The 19,156-nt window shown below is 41.1% G+C and overlaps 1 protein-coding gene across 3 annotated transcripts; it reads right to left on the bottom strand.

Moving 5' to 3' along the window:
- Positions 1–540: 540 nt before the first annotated feature.
- On the bottom strand, positions 541–16,419 carry b3glctb (beta 3-glucosyltransferase b). 3 transcript variants are annotated; one of them, XM_027000856.3, is made up of 15 exons: positions 16,199–16,419; positions 15,875–15,921; positions 15,644–15,683; positions 15,007–15,116; positions 12,878–12,954; positions 12,388–12,499; positions 11,639–11,775; positions 11,462–11,525; positions 10,370–10,501; positions 9,519–9,588; positions 7,858–7,971; positions 6,077–6,176; positions 3,547–3,666; positions 3,110–3,254; positions 541–2,964 (listed from the first exon to the last, which is right to left on the bottom strand). In XM_027000856.3, the coding sequence occupies exons 1-15, from the start codon at positions 16,260–16,262 to the stop codon at positions 2,800–2,802; spliced, it is 1,497 nt and encodes a 498-aa protein (XP_026856657.2). In that variant the 5' UTR covers positions 16,263–16,419; the 3' UTR covers positions 541–2,799. The 3 variants fall into 3 exon arrangements, with proteins under 3 accessions (XP_026856657.2, XP_081558880.1, XP_026856659.2); XM_081702754.1 differs by lacking the exon at positions 16,199–16,419 and adding an exon at positions 16,030–16,184; XM_027000858.3 differs by lacking the exon at positions 10,370–10,501.
- Positions 16,420–19,156: the final 2,737 nt, after the last annotated feature.

The raw sequence follows: 19,156 nt of genomic DNA, 5'->3' as shown, positions 1-19,156 counted from the left end.
ATTTAACACCCTTAGATGGAACCAAAAACAGCCCTGACCCTAGACATTTTAAAATTTAGACTACCTGTTTGATCTAGTTTTCTGGTAGGTTTATGGTGCTATTCTTACGATTTCAGCAAAGGTGTTGTACTGCCATTCTACCTTTATTTCCTGTTAACAAAACTTATTTTTTAACTAATTTTATTTCAATTGTCTACAGCTCCCTGAATTACCATGTTTATTATGTGCAGTATAAAAAGTTACCTTGCCTACTGTGAACATTATTATTTTAATGTTTAATTAAAATAGATCTTTATTGGAGAGTTTTACACCTTACTATTTTTCCTCTCCTATTTTTTCTCACTTGAATAATATATAGATGGTTCACTGTGCAGTGAGTGAGTGAGTGAGTGAGTGTGTGAGAGAGTAAATTCAGACCCAGACAAGCAGAAAATGAGAAGGGCAGCAGAGAAATGTAACTGGCTTTGCATTTTTCTTCTATAGCTTAGTTCATATCAATATTACAATTTATGAAACACAATGATTAATTTACTAGAGCACGTCCATGCCCGCTGGCACTACTGCTACCCAGCTCATGTCCTGGCTGTAATTACTGGCCAGGCTGCTGCTTGTGTGTACATTACACCCCGCCAGAACCGTCTGGAGAGACTGGCACTATGGCATTTACCGAATACAACACATGGTGCTGGTGATTACCACATGCATCCCCTTTATTTCTCTCTGGCTGATCCAGTACGAGGATTATAATTACAAGACAAAATTGAAAGAACCACACTGACAGAAGCAGGTGTCATCATCCCTCCCTCTTGATTTTAAATGTACGTGTCCATGAATGTGCATGGATTAACTTTTAAATGGAAACACCTGGACTCACAGTCCCTGGGATGAAATGCATAGTTCTAAAAAACAAAAAAAAAAAAAAAAAAAACAAACACATACACTTCACTTGAGCCTCACTAAACCAAAAAACAGTACTAAAAATGTAAAAAGCATGTTTATAATTTATTGAGGATGAGTTTCCCCCAAAGTACTGTAGTACAAAGCATAACACCCCTTTCTCAGTTTGGTTGCGTTTTCCAGTATTTTCTGGGCACAGCGAGCAGTTTTGTTTTTATCAGTGAACAGAATTGGCCAACCATTAAAAGCACAGCACACCGTCGGCTGCGTCCAGACAAAATGCTTAAGAGTGCATTACCACTGCAACAAAGTGACACACCCGTTTCACCTCCTGCTGGCTGCTTTAGGGCCGTGTCACTGAAAAGTTTATCGGGACACAGCAAGACTCAAACAATTTAACAAATACAGATAACAAAGCTCGTCAGTTAGTTAATTACCCAATGACACGTGTTAATATCATAGAATTACTTTTTATATACCAAATAACTTAGAAAAATATAAAACAAATGTGAAAACGTGTCAGGAGCACTGACTGTTTCAGACACAATTTTCAATGCTTTTTATGTTGAAAAGTACAGAAACACCTCATACAGTCCTGATAATCCTCTTTCTCAACTCATTACAACACTGATTACAGTGTGTAGCCTAATGTGACATGGACTAATGCATCACACGGTGCTGATTGGCTGCCATCTGGCAATGCTTGCTTCTCGTTTGCATAAAGATGAGAAAAGCTACATTTTTCAAAACTGTCTGCTTGGTTCGCAACATGCTGGCTTTCAATCTTCCCTCGATATATTTCCATAGATTAATAAGAGATGGAGGTAAATTCACCTTTCTTCACTTTGCTGCAATATAAATGTCTTGTAGCTGTCACTGTACAAATGTTGCAGCACAGTGAACCTGTAGACTTTTTAACTCAATCACTGGGACACGTTTAGTAAGACAAATGACAGTGTGTATAAAAAGGTTCAAATAAAGTGGATATTTATATATAAACTTGCATTTTACAGTAACAAAATATATATTTTTGCTGTTATATATATATATATAGTGTATATATATATTTTTTTTTTGCTGTTTATATATATATATATATATATATATATATATATAAATGTCTTTTTTCCCTCTCTTTTTTTTTCTGCGTTTTCTGAGTAACATACATTACAGTGGTAAACACAATTTTGCAAACCGTATTTCAGAGTTCCTCTCCTGGAATACCCTTGTGCCACAGATAGCTGTTGTTTTTGGGCCCACAGACCCGGTTCTCACACAGCTCTCTAACGGCTTGATGATACTTTTGCTTCCAGCAAAAATATATTATTTATTATGTTATAAATAATAAATAAATAGTAAATTAAAAAATGTTATCTATTTTTGCATGTTGAATCAAAATATATTTTCAGAATTTCTCCATCCCCCATAGTTTTTTGTTCCAGTATATTCATAGGTCATTGTATATAGTAGCTGTACCAAGGAAAGCGGATCAGACTGTGGGCAGGCGATTGCTGGACTCCGACGAGGGATGTACCTGAGACCAATTATGAGCCAAAATTATGCATTTAATATAGAGTTACAAGAATATTTTTAAAGTGTAATAACAGCCTTATTTATGAATAAGTAATATAAACCATATGTGACAGAATAATTTTAAAAACATGAACAAATTTAGCATAAAAATTACTATAAATCTATTTTAGTTTGTGAAACTTTTTTTTTTTTTTTTTAAATGCTGAAATGTGAACGTGTAGGGCAGGAGTGTCCTCCCGGCACTGGGAAAGTGCTGAAAAAACAAACATAATTCGACTGCATGACTCCACAGAAAAAAAACTCTGTTCTGTAGAGGAACTCTGCTCTGAACTTACACCCACACGCAATATAAATCAGCTATCTTGAAAGCTACAGCTCCTGCTTGCGCTCTCTGGTTAAAAGATGGTGAAATGCTTCCCTGCCGTCCATAAGCCACTGATGGTAGACAGCAATAGGGTTGATGTTCCAGTGCTTGTGAAAGGAGACGGGGCTCTGGCGTACCAGGAGCTCTTTGGGGTAGTCGTCAGGACGAGCCTGCAGACCAGGAAAGAAGCAATTATGACAGCACAGTAGAAGAACCTGCCCTGTACATGAAGATCCATGAAATCCTCTTCCCTTTAAACAATAAAAGAAATTCTATGTGTGCGCACGCGTGCGTGCGTGCGTGTGTGTGTGTGACCTGGTGAAACTGTGGGCTGTGTGTGACTGGCAGTCCCAGTCTGCTGAGACACTTCCCCAACACCATGTCATCTGGAGCATCCGGACTGTAACAGCTACAGCCACTGGAGAGGATCCGGGACACTGTCACTCTACTGAAAACCATACTGGCAACAACAAAAAAGGGATGTGGTAGGTCAGGAGATATCAGAACAAAGATCAAAGATCAGACCTCAGCAGGGACAACCCTAAGGGCTACGATGGAGAAAAATTAGCATGCATGAGCAGGCGTCACGAACTGGGCTGAGCAAACTACTGCAGTGAGGCACAGAGGCAATGCGATCGCAAACACTGTGCATGCATAACCTGCAACACTAAGGCAAATATGCCTTGAAATAAATTCACCCACAAGTCCATCCAAAGAAGGCAGGTTGGGGGGTTACGATATGGAAGGCTCACCCTGCCCCGCCACTGAGGTAGCTGTAACCGCCGTTAGTGAGGCCGTAGCCATAACGCTCGCCGATGCTCACCGCCTCGCCAGGGTTGTAGCAGCGCAGGAGCCGGCGGAGTCTGTTCAAGCTGAGGATAAATGACAGATCCGTCACCTAAGAGCCATCACACTGCCGGGCCACTCAGCCAAGACTAATGGCCGAGGTCAGAGTTCACCTGCTAGGGAATTGTTCTGAAAATGCCAAAGAAAGTTACACAAAAAAAACTTTTCGATTTACATCAAAAAGTAATAAAAGGTTTTCTCAGGACAGCCATGAATGATTTATTGAAAGTGGCCCTACGTGATATTTCATGTATACCATTTTCATTCTGCCAGTGAAGACAACACATTTTAAAATCTAATGAAGGAATAAAAGTGGACAGTGCATCAGAAAACAAAAACACTAAGGAGTTTAATTTATATCCATATTTATCTTTCATATCTCACTGAATATGATTATATGGCTATAATATGGCAACAAGTCTGAACAGGTCTTAATAAAAGTTTGCATGTGCGAAAATACAAAATCCACAAAAAACTGTTCATACTGATCTATTAACAGAATCAGATTGTCTTTCACGATCTATTACATCTTTCAAATGAGAACCATCTGAGTAGGTTTTTTTCTGTTTTGCAAATTTGCCCTCATGAATCTGTAACATGGGGTGAAATATTTACCAAACCTTCAGTTATTTTGGAGAACAGTGATTGCATGTGTGCATCAACATGACTGATGGGCAGGTACTAATGTTTTACATACAGAATACAGGCATTAATGGCATGCTATTCTCAACCATGTTTAAAGGCCAAATACAATGATCATACATACTTTGTCTTCTGCATGGCTTATCCAGCAATGCTATTTAGGCTTTATTATATGTTTATTATATTTTATTTGTCCTGTCATGTCTTTTCTATGCCATTCCTAATGTGGCCTTGTTTCAGCTATTGCACTATTTTATTTATTTATTGTTTTGTTTTTAACCTTGTTTCTGCTAAACATATTTAATTTGTTTAATCCCTGACCTTTGGAGAAAGGAGCGAAGTGCCAGTGCATTTCATTTGCAGCTCGAACACAAACAAAAGGGAAAAGGGCCCGTAAACGGCACTCAGCCAGCAGGAAGAGAAATGCAGCATGAAGGCAAAATACAGAGCACTGGGGGTGAGATGGGGAGGTGAAGGAGGAGCACTGGTGGTTAGGCTAATGAACCAGTGACTGGGAACGTGGGAGGTGCTGGGGAGGGGTGAAGGAGGAGCACTGGTGGTTAGGCTAATGAACCGGTGCCCGGGAACGTGGGAGGTGCTGGGGAGGGGTGAAGGAGGAGCACTGGTGGTTAGGCTAATGAACCGGTGACCGGGAACGTGGGAGGTGCTGGGGAGGGGTGAAGGAGGAGCACTGGTGGTTAGGCTAATGAACCGGTGACTGGGAACGTGGGAGGTGCTGGGGAGGGGTGAAGGAGGAGCACTGGTGGTTAGGCTAATGAACCGGTGACTGGGAATGTGGGAGGTGCTGGGGAGGGGTGAAGGAGGAGCACTGGTGGTTAGGCTAATGAACCGGTGACCGGGAACGTGGGAGGTGCTGGGGAGGGGTGAAGGAGGAGCACTGATGGTTAGGCTAATGAACCGGTGACCGGGAACGTGGGAGGTGCTGGGGAGGGGTGAAGGAGGAGCACTGATGGTTAGGCTAATGAACCGGTGACTGGGAACGTGGGAGGTGCTGGGGAGGGGTGAAGGAGGAGCACTGGTGGTTAGGCTAATGAACCGGTGACTGGGAACGTGGGAGGTGCTGGGGAGGGGTGAAGGAGGAGCACTGGTGGTTAGGCTAATGAACCGGTGCCCGGGAACGTGGGAGGTGCTAAAAGGGGGAGGTGTCCCTGGGAATGGGAGCCAACCAAACTATGACATAACCAAAGTCTCTAATCTGACCATCCTAAAATTTCAATTTAGTTTTAGTTTCTGTTTTAGGTAGCTCTCTTTCAACCCACAATCACCAATTACAATGTTTAGTATATGAAGAAATTTTTTTTATTATTATTTATATAAAAATATTGCCATCAATACTTATAGAATCATTCAAGCCTTATAAGTAAATCATTTTACCTGGGATCACTTTATCTATCTTATCAAGGGCCCGAGTTTACTTACGAATACTTTCATTCTGCCGATGCTCTGCTTAGTAAATTGTTAAACCGCAGCTCTTTGACTCCTGCCGAAACATTCGTCCTCAAATTCATGTCAATCCTCGGCAGAATGTGCCGTCTGCTTGCCAAACCAAACGTTAGCAGTGGGCTGCTAACTAATCAGATGGCAACGTCGTGACTGGCGGTACTTTTACCACCCAGTGTCTGCGCTGCTGTGTGGAGCTGATTTTCAGGTTTGTGAGCAGGCGGGACATGGAGCTGGGGCCTGGATCTTTTTTTATCAGCGCTGCTGGAACGGCTCGGTGCATTTGATGCAAGCGCTGGTTTCGGTCCAGACGGAGGTGTCGTCCCGCGTCACCTGATTAACGTGTCGTCGTCCACGAGGAGCAGCCATGGTGCCCCAGTCACTCCTCCCCATGCAAATCTCCGCAAGATAGCGAACGTCTTGGCACAGTGCCCTGAGAGCCCAAAACAAAAAAACACATACAACACCTTCATCACACGCTGACAATTAAAGCCTCCCATCTGGGAACCACAGGTTCATGGGAAGGGGAGTCGGAGTCAGGTCAAATTGACAAAGTGAACATGAGTGAAGTTTTCTCCTTGAACACAGAGATTTCATTTACAACCTTTGGTGAACAATTGTCACTTTACAAGGACTTTTACAAAACTGAAACCATTCTGTTGACATGGATTTTAGTTTAACTAATCTTTGAAGTTCCAATTTGATTTTGTCAACAAACTCTTCATATGTTCCCTCTTCGCAAAAACCAAAAGAACAGCATGAATAATGATCCAGAATAGATGTCGGGGAAACAGTAAATGCTAAAAAAAGGTTTCATGTGAAACAGAAGTAACCTTAAATGGTACCCTTCTACTTTAGAAGAACTAATGATCACTGAGAATTCATCAGTTAATTCTGCTTTTACTGCTCCCTCCAGAGCACTGAGGATGCTTATCTGGCCGAAAATAGCAACGAGGACGAAACTCCTGTCTAAAATAGGCCCACCATTAGGCAACAGGTCACTGAGAATGGGGTGATGAAAGAGAAAGATAGAAAGAGAGTTAGAGAGAGGTAGAAAGAGACAGAGCGGTAGGGAGGGAAAGTGCTCGCTAATAAAATAGAGCTCCGCAGCCCATAGTGAGTGCTTGGTGCAGGTTACACACGGGTGAGGGTTTAACCTGCACCCCCATCCCAAACCATCTTCAAGGTATACTAGCCTTTGTTCTCGCAGGCTTTTGAGATACAGACACAGGTTTGTCTAATCTTTCTGAATCAAGGCATAATATGAGATGCCTGTGATATCTCTTTACAATCTAAACACATTTAGTTATAAAACAGGTGGTTAGACCCCAGCAAATGTTTTATACATGATTTATTTGTAAAATAACTGCTCTTAAAAGTGGTCAGAAGTCATCCGTTTCCCTGTCTATGCACCTTGAGTGTGTAAACAGTGTCAGAGCATGGCGTGCATAAACAGGCTTTACAGCTCCGACTCCATTAACAGCTGGATAAGCACTAAAGCACACAAAGTCGTGCATAATCAACCAGCACATCGGCAACACTTTTCCTGCCTCAGCCAGCTCGGCGTCAACCTGCATAAAAATGGACCCCACACACACACACACACACACCATGTTGGAACAGGGAGGAAAAAAAAGCTGACAACAGAGCCCATAGAAGAAATTTCGTGTTCGTAACTGGAGCTCCAAGACGTCTTTCCGTCGTTCCCAACCAGAAATGCACTCAAAAGCTGCGTCTCTTCCTAGTCTTTGCCTGTTCTATCAACATGAACAATTCACACACACACATGGCTCCCACATCAGTGCTGAGGGCCAGATACGAATCATCATAGATATAAATCACAGTGAACATGAACAATTAACTCGCGTGCGCACACACACTCTCTCTCTCACACACACACACACAAACTTGGCTCCCACCTCCGTGTCTATGGAGGGCTAGATCCGAATCATCAGAGTTTTCCCTCTTTGGACAAAAGACACAAAACAGTCTGGACATAGGCACTGATAGTGGAGCTATAAGAATGTGGTATAGCTTTCTTCTGAGGCTGCAGCAGAGGAAAGACACGCCCAGTGTAACTGTCATGTATAAAGCCTTGGGGCTGAGTGACTAACCCCTCTCTGTGTTGGGCACTCCCAGGTCAACGGTGGGGATGGCAGGGTCAGAGATGTCACTGTAATACTCCAGCAATGCAGCATCCTTAGCCCAAGTCTTCTTCACCACTGACACTGGTGAAATTGTATGAAAAAGAGACAGAAGGAGGAATATTTAGGTTTAAAAAGGCGTGAAAATTAAACAGAACTTCAGTGGAAAGATGACCTTGTAAAAGTGTCCTCTATTTCATCAGTCCAAATACACATAGAATACATCAAACAAACAGGATGGATGATAAAATGTGTGGTCATTACCCCGATAAATTATGCCACAGTACTCAATTATGACCATACTGCGATATAAAAAAGTTTTTTACATAAGAGATTGTGACAAATTATGGAGCACCAGTAAACAACCACCACTTTTGTCACCCTATCAAATTAAAATCGCAAACCCAGTCACAAATAGCTGATTGCATAAAGCTCGTTATGACATTATCTTGTTTGCTGAGGCGCTTCTTGCGTTTTTCTGCGTTCTCCTGTGTTCTGTTCGGGAATATGTTTTTAGCTAATGTTTCCTATGTTGATGGATCCTTTTTTCCTCGTCATCCTACAGCGGTTGCAAAAAAAAAAAAAAAAAAAAAAACATAATGGTAAATCATGCAAATCGCTGCAATTAAGCCAACCCACTGCAAGAGCTCGTCCACAGCACTGCGTACTTAACTTTAGACACACTACGTATGCATGTGCTGTTCCACAGAGAGTGTAGACCATTTAGACACACCACTCACACCTGTGCTGTTCCACAGAGAGTGGGGACAGGTTTGACATGCCAATTATACTCTTGATTTGTCTAGCTAGATGACTGCATCACCCAGTGGCCTCTCTCTGCAGAGAATGATTAAGGAGAGAATTAAGCATGATTTCCGATATGGGATGAAACAACTGGAAATGTTGTAGGCTGGCCTTTTTAATACAAATAAAAACATATCCTGACTAACGGCTGCAATTATGCTTACTGCACACAGTCCTCACCTGTTATAAATACTGATTCATTCATGCCTGGTTGGCAGAACACACTAAACCCAGAGGTAATACTGCTAAAAACCCCAGCACGACTGATCTACAAACCAGTGCAACCACCCTTAGCATCTACCATTTTAGTGTCAATGCTGTATTGTGATTGATCCATGACCCACTTAATATTCTGTCCTCAATGGTCCAACATGCAAAAACTGACCAATGATGAATGAGCTAGCGTTTCACGAATTACGCATAACCATAGGATTACAGTCACTAACGCTACACCTATTAACTGCGACTATCCAATAGGAGAGCTAAATGAAGTTGGTATGAGGCATGTGTTTCTTATAAAATGGGTGTTGGGAGTGCAGCTGGAAATAAGCAGAACAATCTTTGCTTAACGCCTCTAACATTCAACTCTTAGCCTGTGTAAGCTCCAGCAGCTCACAGAGCTCATCTTCCAAATCAGGGAGTGAACAGAAACGATGCTTTACTGTCATCAGGCAGTAATGTGTGCTTAATAATGTGCCTGTGTTTCAGGCAATTACCATCTCTCATATTTTAAATAAACTCAGGCCGAGGTTCCAGAAGGAGAGCAGGGGCTTTAAGCCATAAGATAAGCAGTATATTAATGGGCTGAAAGCTGATATATAAGGCACCTCTGTCGCTGTGAAATTTCTGACAGGTCTTCACTGCTACAAAGATGTCTTCCCTCGCCACTGGCTTCCCCTATGGAGATATACAAAAATATTGGGCATCAGACAAGACCAATCACAAGGACCTGGTTTGTGTGCAGAGATGGACTGGAAAGGTTCAGGGGTTTGACTGTCCAAAAATCAATTCCTTAAATGCCGCGATTATGAACTTAATGAAGCCCTCAGCAGAGCATTGACCTTAAGATCCTTAACACTTTTTGTTCCAAGTCCTAAACTCATAGTGGTAGTGGTAACTTCATGGAGGAAAAACTGTTTCATACAGAAACAAGAGACCAACCATTATTAATCTGGCTAATAAAACTGCCCAAAATTAAGGTGTCTCCCCTTTATTCACATTGTAATAATAATAATCAAAAAATCATGTTTCTTTAAATGATATGCAGCTACATTCAGAAATTTGCTGCCGTTTTGCATGACAATCTTGCTTCGTGGATATCAGGTCTTGCCTTACGCTCACATGAAGATGCGGAATCAGAGAATACGATTCTGTCCAATACCAATTGCTTTTTATAAGTCATAAATAAGGTTACTTATGAGTGGGCTGCTTTAAATAAATAAATAAATAAATAAATAAATAAATAAATAAATAGATAGATATATAAATGTTATTTAAGACTATAAACGTTTATTTGTGAATGAACGATCATACTTCACAAGTGATAATTAACAATTATATCAGTCAGTAAAACACTGTTTCATTAAAACTAGTCTATATATACACGACCTGCATATGGTTAGGCCTAACATGAAACAGTACTGCCCAACCCGAGCGCACATGGGTCAAAGCCACGTACACAGCTAGGTAGAAAGGAGCTGACAGTGGACGCACAGTGCTCAGTGTTGGGGGAGCCGTGGAGTTCAGAACAGAAGTGGTAGACTGGCGTCAGAGCAGGTCCTCTGCCCTCCTCCCAAATATACAGGGCAATCTATACAAACGGAGCAATCAGACTGGTCAATAAAAGAGCTCTTAGCTCGGTACAGGGCAAACAGCACAGGGGCAGGAAGAGTTCAGAAGGGATATTAGCGAGATGGAAGGTGAGTGATCAGGAGACAGTCGGCAAGACATATGGCTTGGAAGAGGGGAGACCAGATAGTGCGGAACAGCCTCTCTGGACTCCGGAATGAATGGAAGGTGAGTGGAAGGAGAGAAGGACCGTGACCAGCTCTGTTAGGAACAGGCAGTCGTATTCTCACACAGAGAAGCCGGGGGGAGGTGGAGGAGAGATATCGCACACCGTCACAGGCCGTCATACTCAGTGGAAAGAGGTGACATTTGCTCACACGGGTATCGAGTACGTAGCAGAACCTAAAATGAAGAACGCTGGTCCTAATGGAAAGAGGATAAAGATGCTAGAAGCAGAAAATGGAGATGAATATTACGCAGGAGCGATCCAACAGACAGTGAGTGGAGCTCCAGAGAAAATGTAGGATCCACAGCTAGGAGATTTCTAGAAATGATGGCATGGTAGGGAAACCAAAGGAAGACGTTTCTTCAGACTGTAACAAACATTGATGGACCTAAAGAAATGTCAAATAGGGATATAGACAGTTAAACAGATGGCTGGAGGGATGACAGGAGTCTTGTTTCTAAAACAATAATGTAACTCCCACAGATCACATAATACTGACAGTCTTAGAAAAGATGTCATGATAATTGTTTACATTTGCCAAAATATTAACATAATGCCTTATTCAAGTGAAATTTGAGGGACACTGCATTCACCCCAAGTATGATCAATCAACCAAGTGAGATATTGATACACTTACAATCTTTGTGCTGGATATGGGGAAATGTGATTCTTTGCTACATTTTTAGTTACATGGGAACCGCTGAACTTTGTTATACACTCAATCCTGCAAAATGCCGTTACTGATGATGGGCATACCTCATGTTTAAGGTCGATGGTGAAATCAGACTTGGGTGGCTCGTATTTCATATAGCTGGCCAGCCTGAAACACCAATTAAGTCATTAGGTGTCCATCCAATGTGGAGTGTCCGCAAGCGGCTCGTTATCCCACCGTGTTGTGACGGGGACGTGCCAACCGGTAACGAACTTCCTCACCTCTTCACCAGGACGCAGCTGAGAGCCCAGCCGGCAGCGAAGTCAGGGTAGCTGAAAGAAGCCGGCTCTTCCGAGAAGGCGTAATGGTGGATGATTGTGGCAGCCTCGTCACGGAGTGCCCTGCCCAGAAACCACTCCTGCCGAGGGGAGGACGTTCAGGGTAAAAGCTGCCGTTTGTCTCTGGCCTAAATCCCAATTTTCGGCCCAAGTGATTGCAAGATCTGTAAACTTGTGCCCTGTCAGCCGCATGAAGCACCTCCCTCGATATTGGAGAGGACAGAGACGGAGATACTGCACTGTTAGAGATACTGCACTGTTAGAGATACAGCACTGTGGGAGAAATCAAAGCAAGGTCCAATCAAAAGCCAGAGAAAGCTGTATTCTTAATATAGAGCGGTTTGTGTTAAAATAGCAAAAACCTACTCCAACACAAAAATGGGTTCCTTTATTTCTTTGTTGTTTTTTTCACTCAAAGCTAATAAAAGTAGTAAACGCTTATATAAATATTCTATCTAAAAATAAACAGAAGCCCTATAATTTCTCCTCTCAGAAATAGCTTCTATGACGGGGTGTGAGGCCCATCTTGGGTTACTGAATAGTGACAGCTTTAATTTAATTCAGCTGCACACTGGGCTTCAGAGGGAAACCTCTGAGTGCCCAGGCTGCGCTGGACGAGATGACGAGATGGTTTGGCTTTGGGGCCCAGGCGCAAATGAGAGAGCAGAGAACAGTGAGGACTCCAAACTTACCCTGCCTGAGCTGAACCTGGCAAGCACCTGCAGCAGTCTGGCTAGGTCAATCACAGTCTCCTCCTCCAAGAAGTAAACCCACAAAGAGCTCTGGCAGTAGTCTTCGGCCAGACTGGGAGACAGTTTTAAGTACTACAGTGTTTATGAACACTAAAGGCTCTTCCACAATGGTCACACAAACAACAATAAATCCCAGCATCCCAGTTCTGGAGGCTAGCTCTACAGATAATGAACAGGCTGAATACAAAATACAAATCAAAATGGGAAGAACATAAACTCCTAGGACATCATCCTAACATGGGCAACATCGACTAATGTAAGTCAGTGTAAGGTTTTTTTCTATGGTATTAAAATGTCTCTATATTATGCTGTCAATGTATTAAAAATAAATTTCAACAAACAAAAAAAATCTAGTTGTGTTGAACTAATTTACATAAGTGATCCATAATCTGTGTGTGTCTTTGTTTACACAGGTAAAAGCTGTGCTCACCGAGGCAGAGCAGGAAGAATCCCCCAGTTCCCTTCGTATGCAGACAGCTCATGGAGGAACAAGACATCTGGCAAGTCCTGCAACACGCCACACAAGCCCACTAAAGTCTCTGATTTCCCCATGAATGTTAGTCATTTTATAACCTGCTCACTGACCGCCACCAGGCTGCGACTTCAAACACACACACACACACGTTTAGTAATGATGCGCAGAGGACAATCCACCCCTACGCTGCGAGGGGGCTTTGTGAGGAAGGAAAAACAAAATCTAATCCATCCAAAGCAGCCCATTAAGGTCAAACATCTATTACCTTGAGTCACACGGGCTGTGTTTTACTTAGCTGGGCTAATAAGTACAAATGTGCCAAGCAAATTAATTTACATTACCTCAAAGTGTTCAGGGGATTCCGCTATCAAAATTCATAAGATACTATCTGAACAAATTGGGATTTCCAGCATCAACACTGCATTTAAGAAGTAGAAAATACGCAGATGTCATCAGTAACGTCTGGAGACTCCACATGCTTCTCATGTTAATGTCCTGAAGGAACCTGCCCAGTCAAGCACGACTCAAAGTTATCAAGCAGTCTTATCCTCCCACTGACAGCCTGAGGCTTTGCAGGAAGCTGTCGGAAAAACAGCACCACACATCTCAGACTGGAACAGGGAAAATGCAGAGGGCCACCATTCAAAAGTGTTACTCTCCTTGAGAAAAGCTTTTAGGGATTTGAGTATGTCATGGGTCTCCTGGAAGGCTTTAAACTGCACTAGTGCAGCAACCTGAAGGAAATGCTGTGAAAGCGTGAGCGTTGATCCAGGACCCTAGCAGCCCCAGGCAACGTTGGGGGAGTGAGGATCCAGGACCCTAGCAGCCCCAGGCAACGTTGGGGGAGTGAGGATCCAGGACCCTAGCAGCCCCAGGCAACGTTGGGGGAGTGAGGATCCAGGACCCTAGCAGCCCCAGGCAACGTTGGGGGAGTGAGGATCCAGGACCCTGTCAGCCACAGGCAATCTGATCTGAAGGCATGCTTCACACGGCCTCCTAGTGACGCGTGTTGTCCGCACTCGTTATCAAAAGCTACAGATTATCCATGGTAAAGCCATATACATACAACTAACCATGCCCAGCTCAAGTCCATAGGGATCTATGCAAGGTGCACATTGTCTTCACTGGTTCCCACCGTGCCGAAAGCCCTAGAGAGGAGCTCACTCTCTAGCCACGTACCATCAGCATTCAAAGGTAACAGGGTCCCCTAAGCACATGCCTCAGAGAGCCTCTCTCTCTTCCATTACGTTATATACTTAGAACAATGAAGGTCAAAACATCATGTCCTAAATGCGCAGCGTTTATGGTGCTTCCCCCCCCCCCCTTCTTATTTTCAAAAAAGAGAACATTCAGCCCATCATATACCAAGCCTAAGAGACAGGAAATGTGCTTTTAGTTTGCTTTTTGCTTTTTTTCCCCCCAACAAGCAATGAGAACAACAACATAATTTCTATTCAAACAACAAAGTAATTTCTTTACAATATGCAGGGACAACGAGGACATATTCATCAGCTCATCCAGTCTGTATATGCTTGTGAGGGTGTAAGTGAGTGTGGCAGAGGTGGACTCTACAAATCACTGCCATCATTTCCATTCAGGAATGAGGAATACTCAATGAGTTCTCAAGAAGACTGAAAGGTTCAAGGATCACACACAAACACTGTATTCCATATTATAGACCATTCCGATCACTAGTCAGACTCAATGCTCAATGCTTTCCTCAATACAGCCACAAGTCTTACGAAGAAATTAAGGTGAGAGTGCACCCTTCTGGCAAAAGTATGCATTGCAGAGGCAACCTTTTCATCACAGAAAAACTACCCTGAAAACACTTAAAACAGTTACTCTGTCATGAAGCAGATGGAGCCAGATGGTAATTATCATTCCAAGAAGTACGCAATTTGGCTGCAGTTCATACAAGGTGTTAAAACACGAAACACCTGCATTATGAGATGCAAATACCCAATTTGCATTCATAATATATTAAAATGTTGATAACCAGCTACATTTAAATCTACATTGTTTTATTAACATTTAAACTGCTTAGAACAGCAAAGTCTTTATGCTTAGCTAGCTGGATCTACCTGGTTGAGGGTTTGTGCTTGGTGAAAAAGATGCTCTCTGCTCTGCTGTGCTCTCTGAGCATGGTAGGAGATCCTCTGGCTCTGAATCACAAATACAACCTCTGTAAGTTCTGAGTGAGTGTGTGAGAGAGAGAAAGAGAGACAAAAAAAAAAAGACATGTCACTAGCCCAAATACTCAGATATCTAAGTGTTATGCACTACTGTACTACTCTTTATTACTTTTTTACATTTTTATCTATCATTTGAAAATAAATTAATATATTAAAGATATTAAAACCTGCAGGCCATGCACATGTTTAGTCTATGTCCATTCAGGAATCTGAATGTGTGATGCTGGGATTTAAGATCCATTAACAGCTGTTCCCACTGTGACGCACAGCACCAAAGTGTGTGTTACGCATTTCGGAACATGTGCTATTATGTTGAAATCTTTCTTCAGACTTTCTTCAGAAAAGATTCCAAGTAACCATTCAAACCACTTTTTTAATCATGTTTTTGGATGCCTCCAGAATCCTGCTTCCTGTCTTCTATAAGGACCTTATTTAGGCTACTTAGTAAAGAACTACTTGTTCATTAAAAGTGCAAAGTGAATAATTTGCTGCTCAAAAGCAAGACATCTCCTTCACTTCAACTCACCGATTAACTGGTTCATGGGAGCCTGCCTGTCTGTTGTTCTCTGCGGAGACAGAATAAAAAGCTGAAACTGCAGTCTGAATAATAAGTGATAAAAACAAAAATAAAAAAACAACCTCCATCGGCGATAAATCTTAATAACAATACTATCATTACCAACAACTGGCATTTTATGTGGTCTCACTAAACAGAGGCAACACTGCCCATGTGTAAATAACATCAAAAAGGTCTCACTTGAAGGTAACCTGCTGTCACGTCACGCATGGAGCAGCAGAGAGGCACTGGAGGAGAGAGTAAAAGATCGTGATGTTAAAGAGCGCACTTGGTGACAAACAGGCGCAAATTAGTGCAGTAACAGACGCTGTAATGTTCAGATCAAAGCCATTTACCCCGTCACCAATGGGAAGTGGGCCGACGGCCTTGCTGGTGCGTTTAATGCAAATCCTTTTGCGTTTAAAACAGATATTTTCTATGCGAGGCAACAATATTACAGCAATTATGGTATTTTTGTAGATTTTAAAAGAAGTTAGCTTAGGCTGGCTAACCTAGGCTACTCACCAAATGAGAACAGAAAGCGGGACAAAAATATAACACTACATCCCACGCAACCGTGCTCAGTCATCTCCGTTGTTAAAAGAGAGGTTAACGTAGGCTTATAAAATGTCCTTCATAGTGCCAATAAACATTAAAACAACATGACATTTGATCCACTTGCAGATATGAAAAGCAATGGTCTTTGAATAACACTACAGAGTCGTCCATGATGACAATGGGCTGGGTTATAAATTGCGGCCACTGGTGGTGAGCTACCGTGCGGCACAAAACTGGGAGCGTCGGATCAACACAGAAAATGTGTTTATATAATAAATAGACCCACTATCGAGAACATGGTAAAAGCTAGCCGCAATAGTTAATTAGATATAAAGGTTAATTAGGTATAGGGAGAAGATCCACTAATACACAACCTTTAATTTAAATGACCTTATTAAATCTAAACGTTTGGGTATTTGAATCATTGTGTAGGCATAAGTAGGAATAATTTGATATATGCATACAATATCTTGATATATTATACTTAATATTAATTAATTTAGATGTTATATCAACAATGCCACGAATGTCCATTTCCGACGTGCAAACGCAACTTTCTGATGACGTTGCTCCTGAAACCGTCTATTAAGAAGTTATTCCCTCACAATGGCTGCATGGCTATAAGTTGTTGTTTTGTTGTTTTTTGGTGTTTGCTTGTTTTGTTAGAAACCACACATACATGAACAAAAGTACCAGTAAGATACGTAAAAGGTTCTTAAATCAAAGGAAAGAAAAAAAACAGAAGAATACCATCGGAATTCATATAACCTGACAAGCTTTAACAGTGATGGATATACAGTGTTAAGGGTATATACATATTCACCTGCAATGCACGCCAATAACACTTCGGCACCGTGACGTTTTTTCAAAATAAAAATAATATTCGACTACGCACTGCAAAACTACTATCCATGTTTCATATGTGACATTTAAAATTTTCCACAAATTAGTTATAGGTTTCACAGATGAAACATATTACTCCTTGGATGTAATAAATCATGGTCCTAAAACGCAGGGTCTGGGTCCTGTGGGTTTACTGTAATTGTTTATTTTGTGTATAGCACCATTAGAAAATATAACAATTCTTAACATTTCATCTGTTTTCACAAATTAGGTAAATGTTTCACATGTTTGGTTAGACATGAGTTGCTCCATGAGTGTCCTTCAACACCAGAAGGGTTTGGCTTATGTGTTTCAAGAATGAGCTTATCTATTTCCAGGCTACCAGTAAAAATAAATAGGAAATCTCTTATAAAATCCATTTTCACAAACCAGTTATTTTAACTGTTTAACTGCACATTAATGTACTGCTCCTTGTATGTTTGTCTAGACAGGCCAAAAAATGGTTTTATTTGAAATCATATGCTCTTAAGTTTCCCAATGCCAGTTATAGTGCACCTACCAATAGAGGATTCACCTATTACACTGCACATTAAATGTATTGTGTGCCCTTCACAGTAATACAGTGTAGACATAATCACTCTAGTCTACCAATTTAAAACATCATAAATCTGTAATATAGTCCATTTTCACTAATTGGATTAATGTTTCACACTTTCAGCTGCACATGTGTTTTGCTCTTTGGATGTCCTTGAACATATTAGACTAGATCATGTGGTAGTATATTGTGTCCTTGCACTCCTGTAATAAAAATAAAGGGCATATTGTACATGATATACTTCCAGTTAATTAAATGTTTTATGCCTGAAGTTCATATTATTTGCCTGAGAATTATTTAAGACAGACCTGATACTGGCATTCTAGGTTATGTGATTTTATAGTCTTTGTTTTTCATATTCTGTAATTTCCTAAAAGGCTGTTGAATCCTGAGCCAACTTTACTGTTGAGAATTAAAATTGGAAGACATATTCAGCAAATTTGAAGATCAGAATTGCTCTATGTGGAATATTATTTGTTCATTCCTCTAGAGATGATTAAAAAGGTCTGATCTCATTGGTCTTATGGGATCTAAAATTAACCCAGAAGCCAAAATTTGTAAGTCTGATGTTTACATAAGTAGGCTACTATGAGTGAAATGACTAAAATAACTATTATTGACTATTATGGATTAGCTGTAATAATAGCACAATAATTGTTACAGATCTTTACTATAAGTAACCTATTGTTGCTGTGTTTGTTACTGTCACAACCAGCAGTATGTATAGTAAGAAGCCCTTCCTGATTGACTAAGATTTTGGGTGGCATTTTTGTAGTAATTTTTAAAATTAATACAACATAATAGATTATAGATTGCAAAAGGCAAAACCACATTCTTCCTATTAATTATCTTTAGATAGTTTAGTCACAACACATTTTAAAAACAAGTGAATGGTATGCACCTCTATCCTATATGGCATCATGTTTTGTTATTTATTTATGAATAATAGAGCACTGAAAATAAACTTTTTATAGTATATAGTATATATTTTTATAATATAGTTTGTTTACTATATTTTGAAGCAGTTGCATATAGAGGTTGTATACAGTTGCATTTTTCTTTATGATGGTAGGCCATTTGGACAAAGGGCTAGACTGGATCTATGGAACTGTTTCACTTTGTGTCCAAAGAACCATGCAGGACTGTAGCACTGTTTATATGGAACTCTGTACGCAGAGAACCACACTGGGACTATAGTAATTAGAGCACTCACCACAATGCAGGTCACTGAAGACAGACACAGCACAAACCTAAACAATGTAGAACTGGAAATATCTAAGGTTTTTTTTTTAATATCTGAACGATCCCTTGCACACCTAGAGCAAAAATCCACAGGCCTACCATAACAGTGCTCTCTATAAACCCTACAAGTGTTACAGTTGTACATCGAACAGAGGCCACCTTTCCCAAAAGCATCGTAATGTTAACATCAATGACAGAGGAGAGTGTCCTATGTATTATCCGGTCTACCGTTTAACCAGGATCTT

Source organism: Electrophorus electricus, chromosome 19 (genome assembly GCF_041902795.1).
Source record: "Electrophorus electricus isolate QZ-2024a chromosome 19, ASM4190279v1, whole genome shotgun sequence".
Lineage (NCBI taxonomy): Eukaryota > Metazoa > Chordata > Actinopteri > Gymnotiformes > Gymnotidae > Electrophorus > Electrophorus electricus.
Note: the sequence above shows the minus strand (reverse complement) of the source record. Positions and strands in the feature narration are given on the sequence as shown.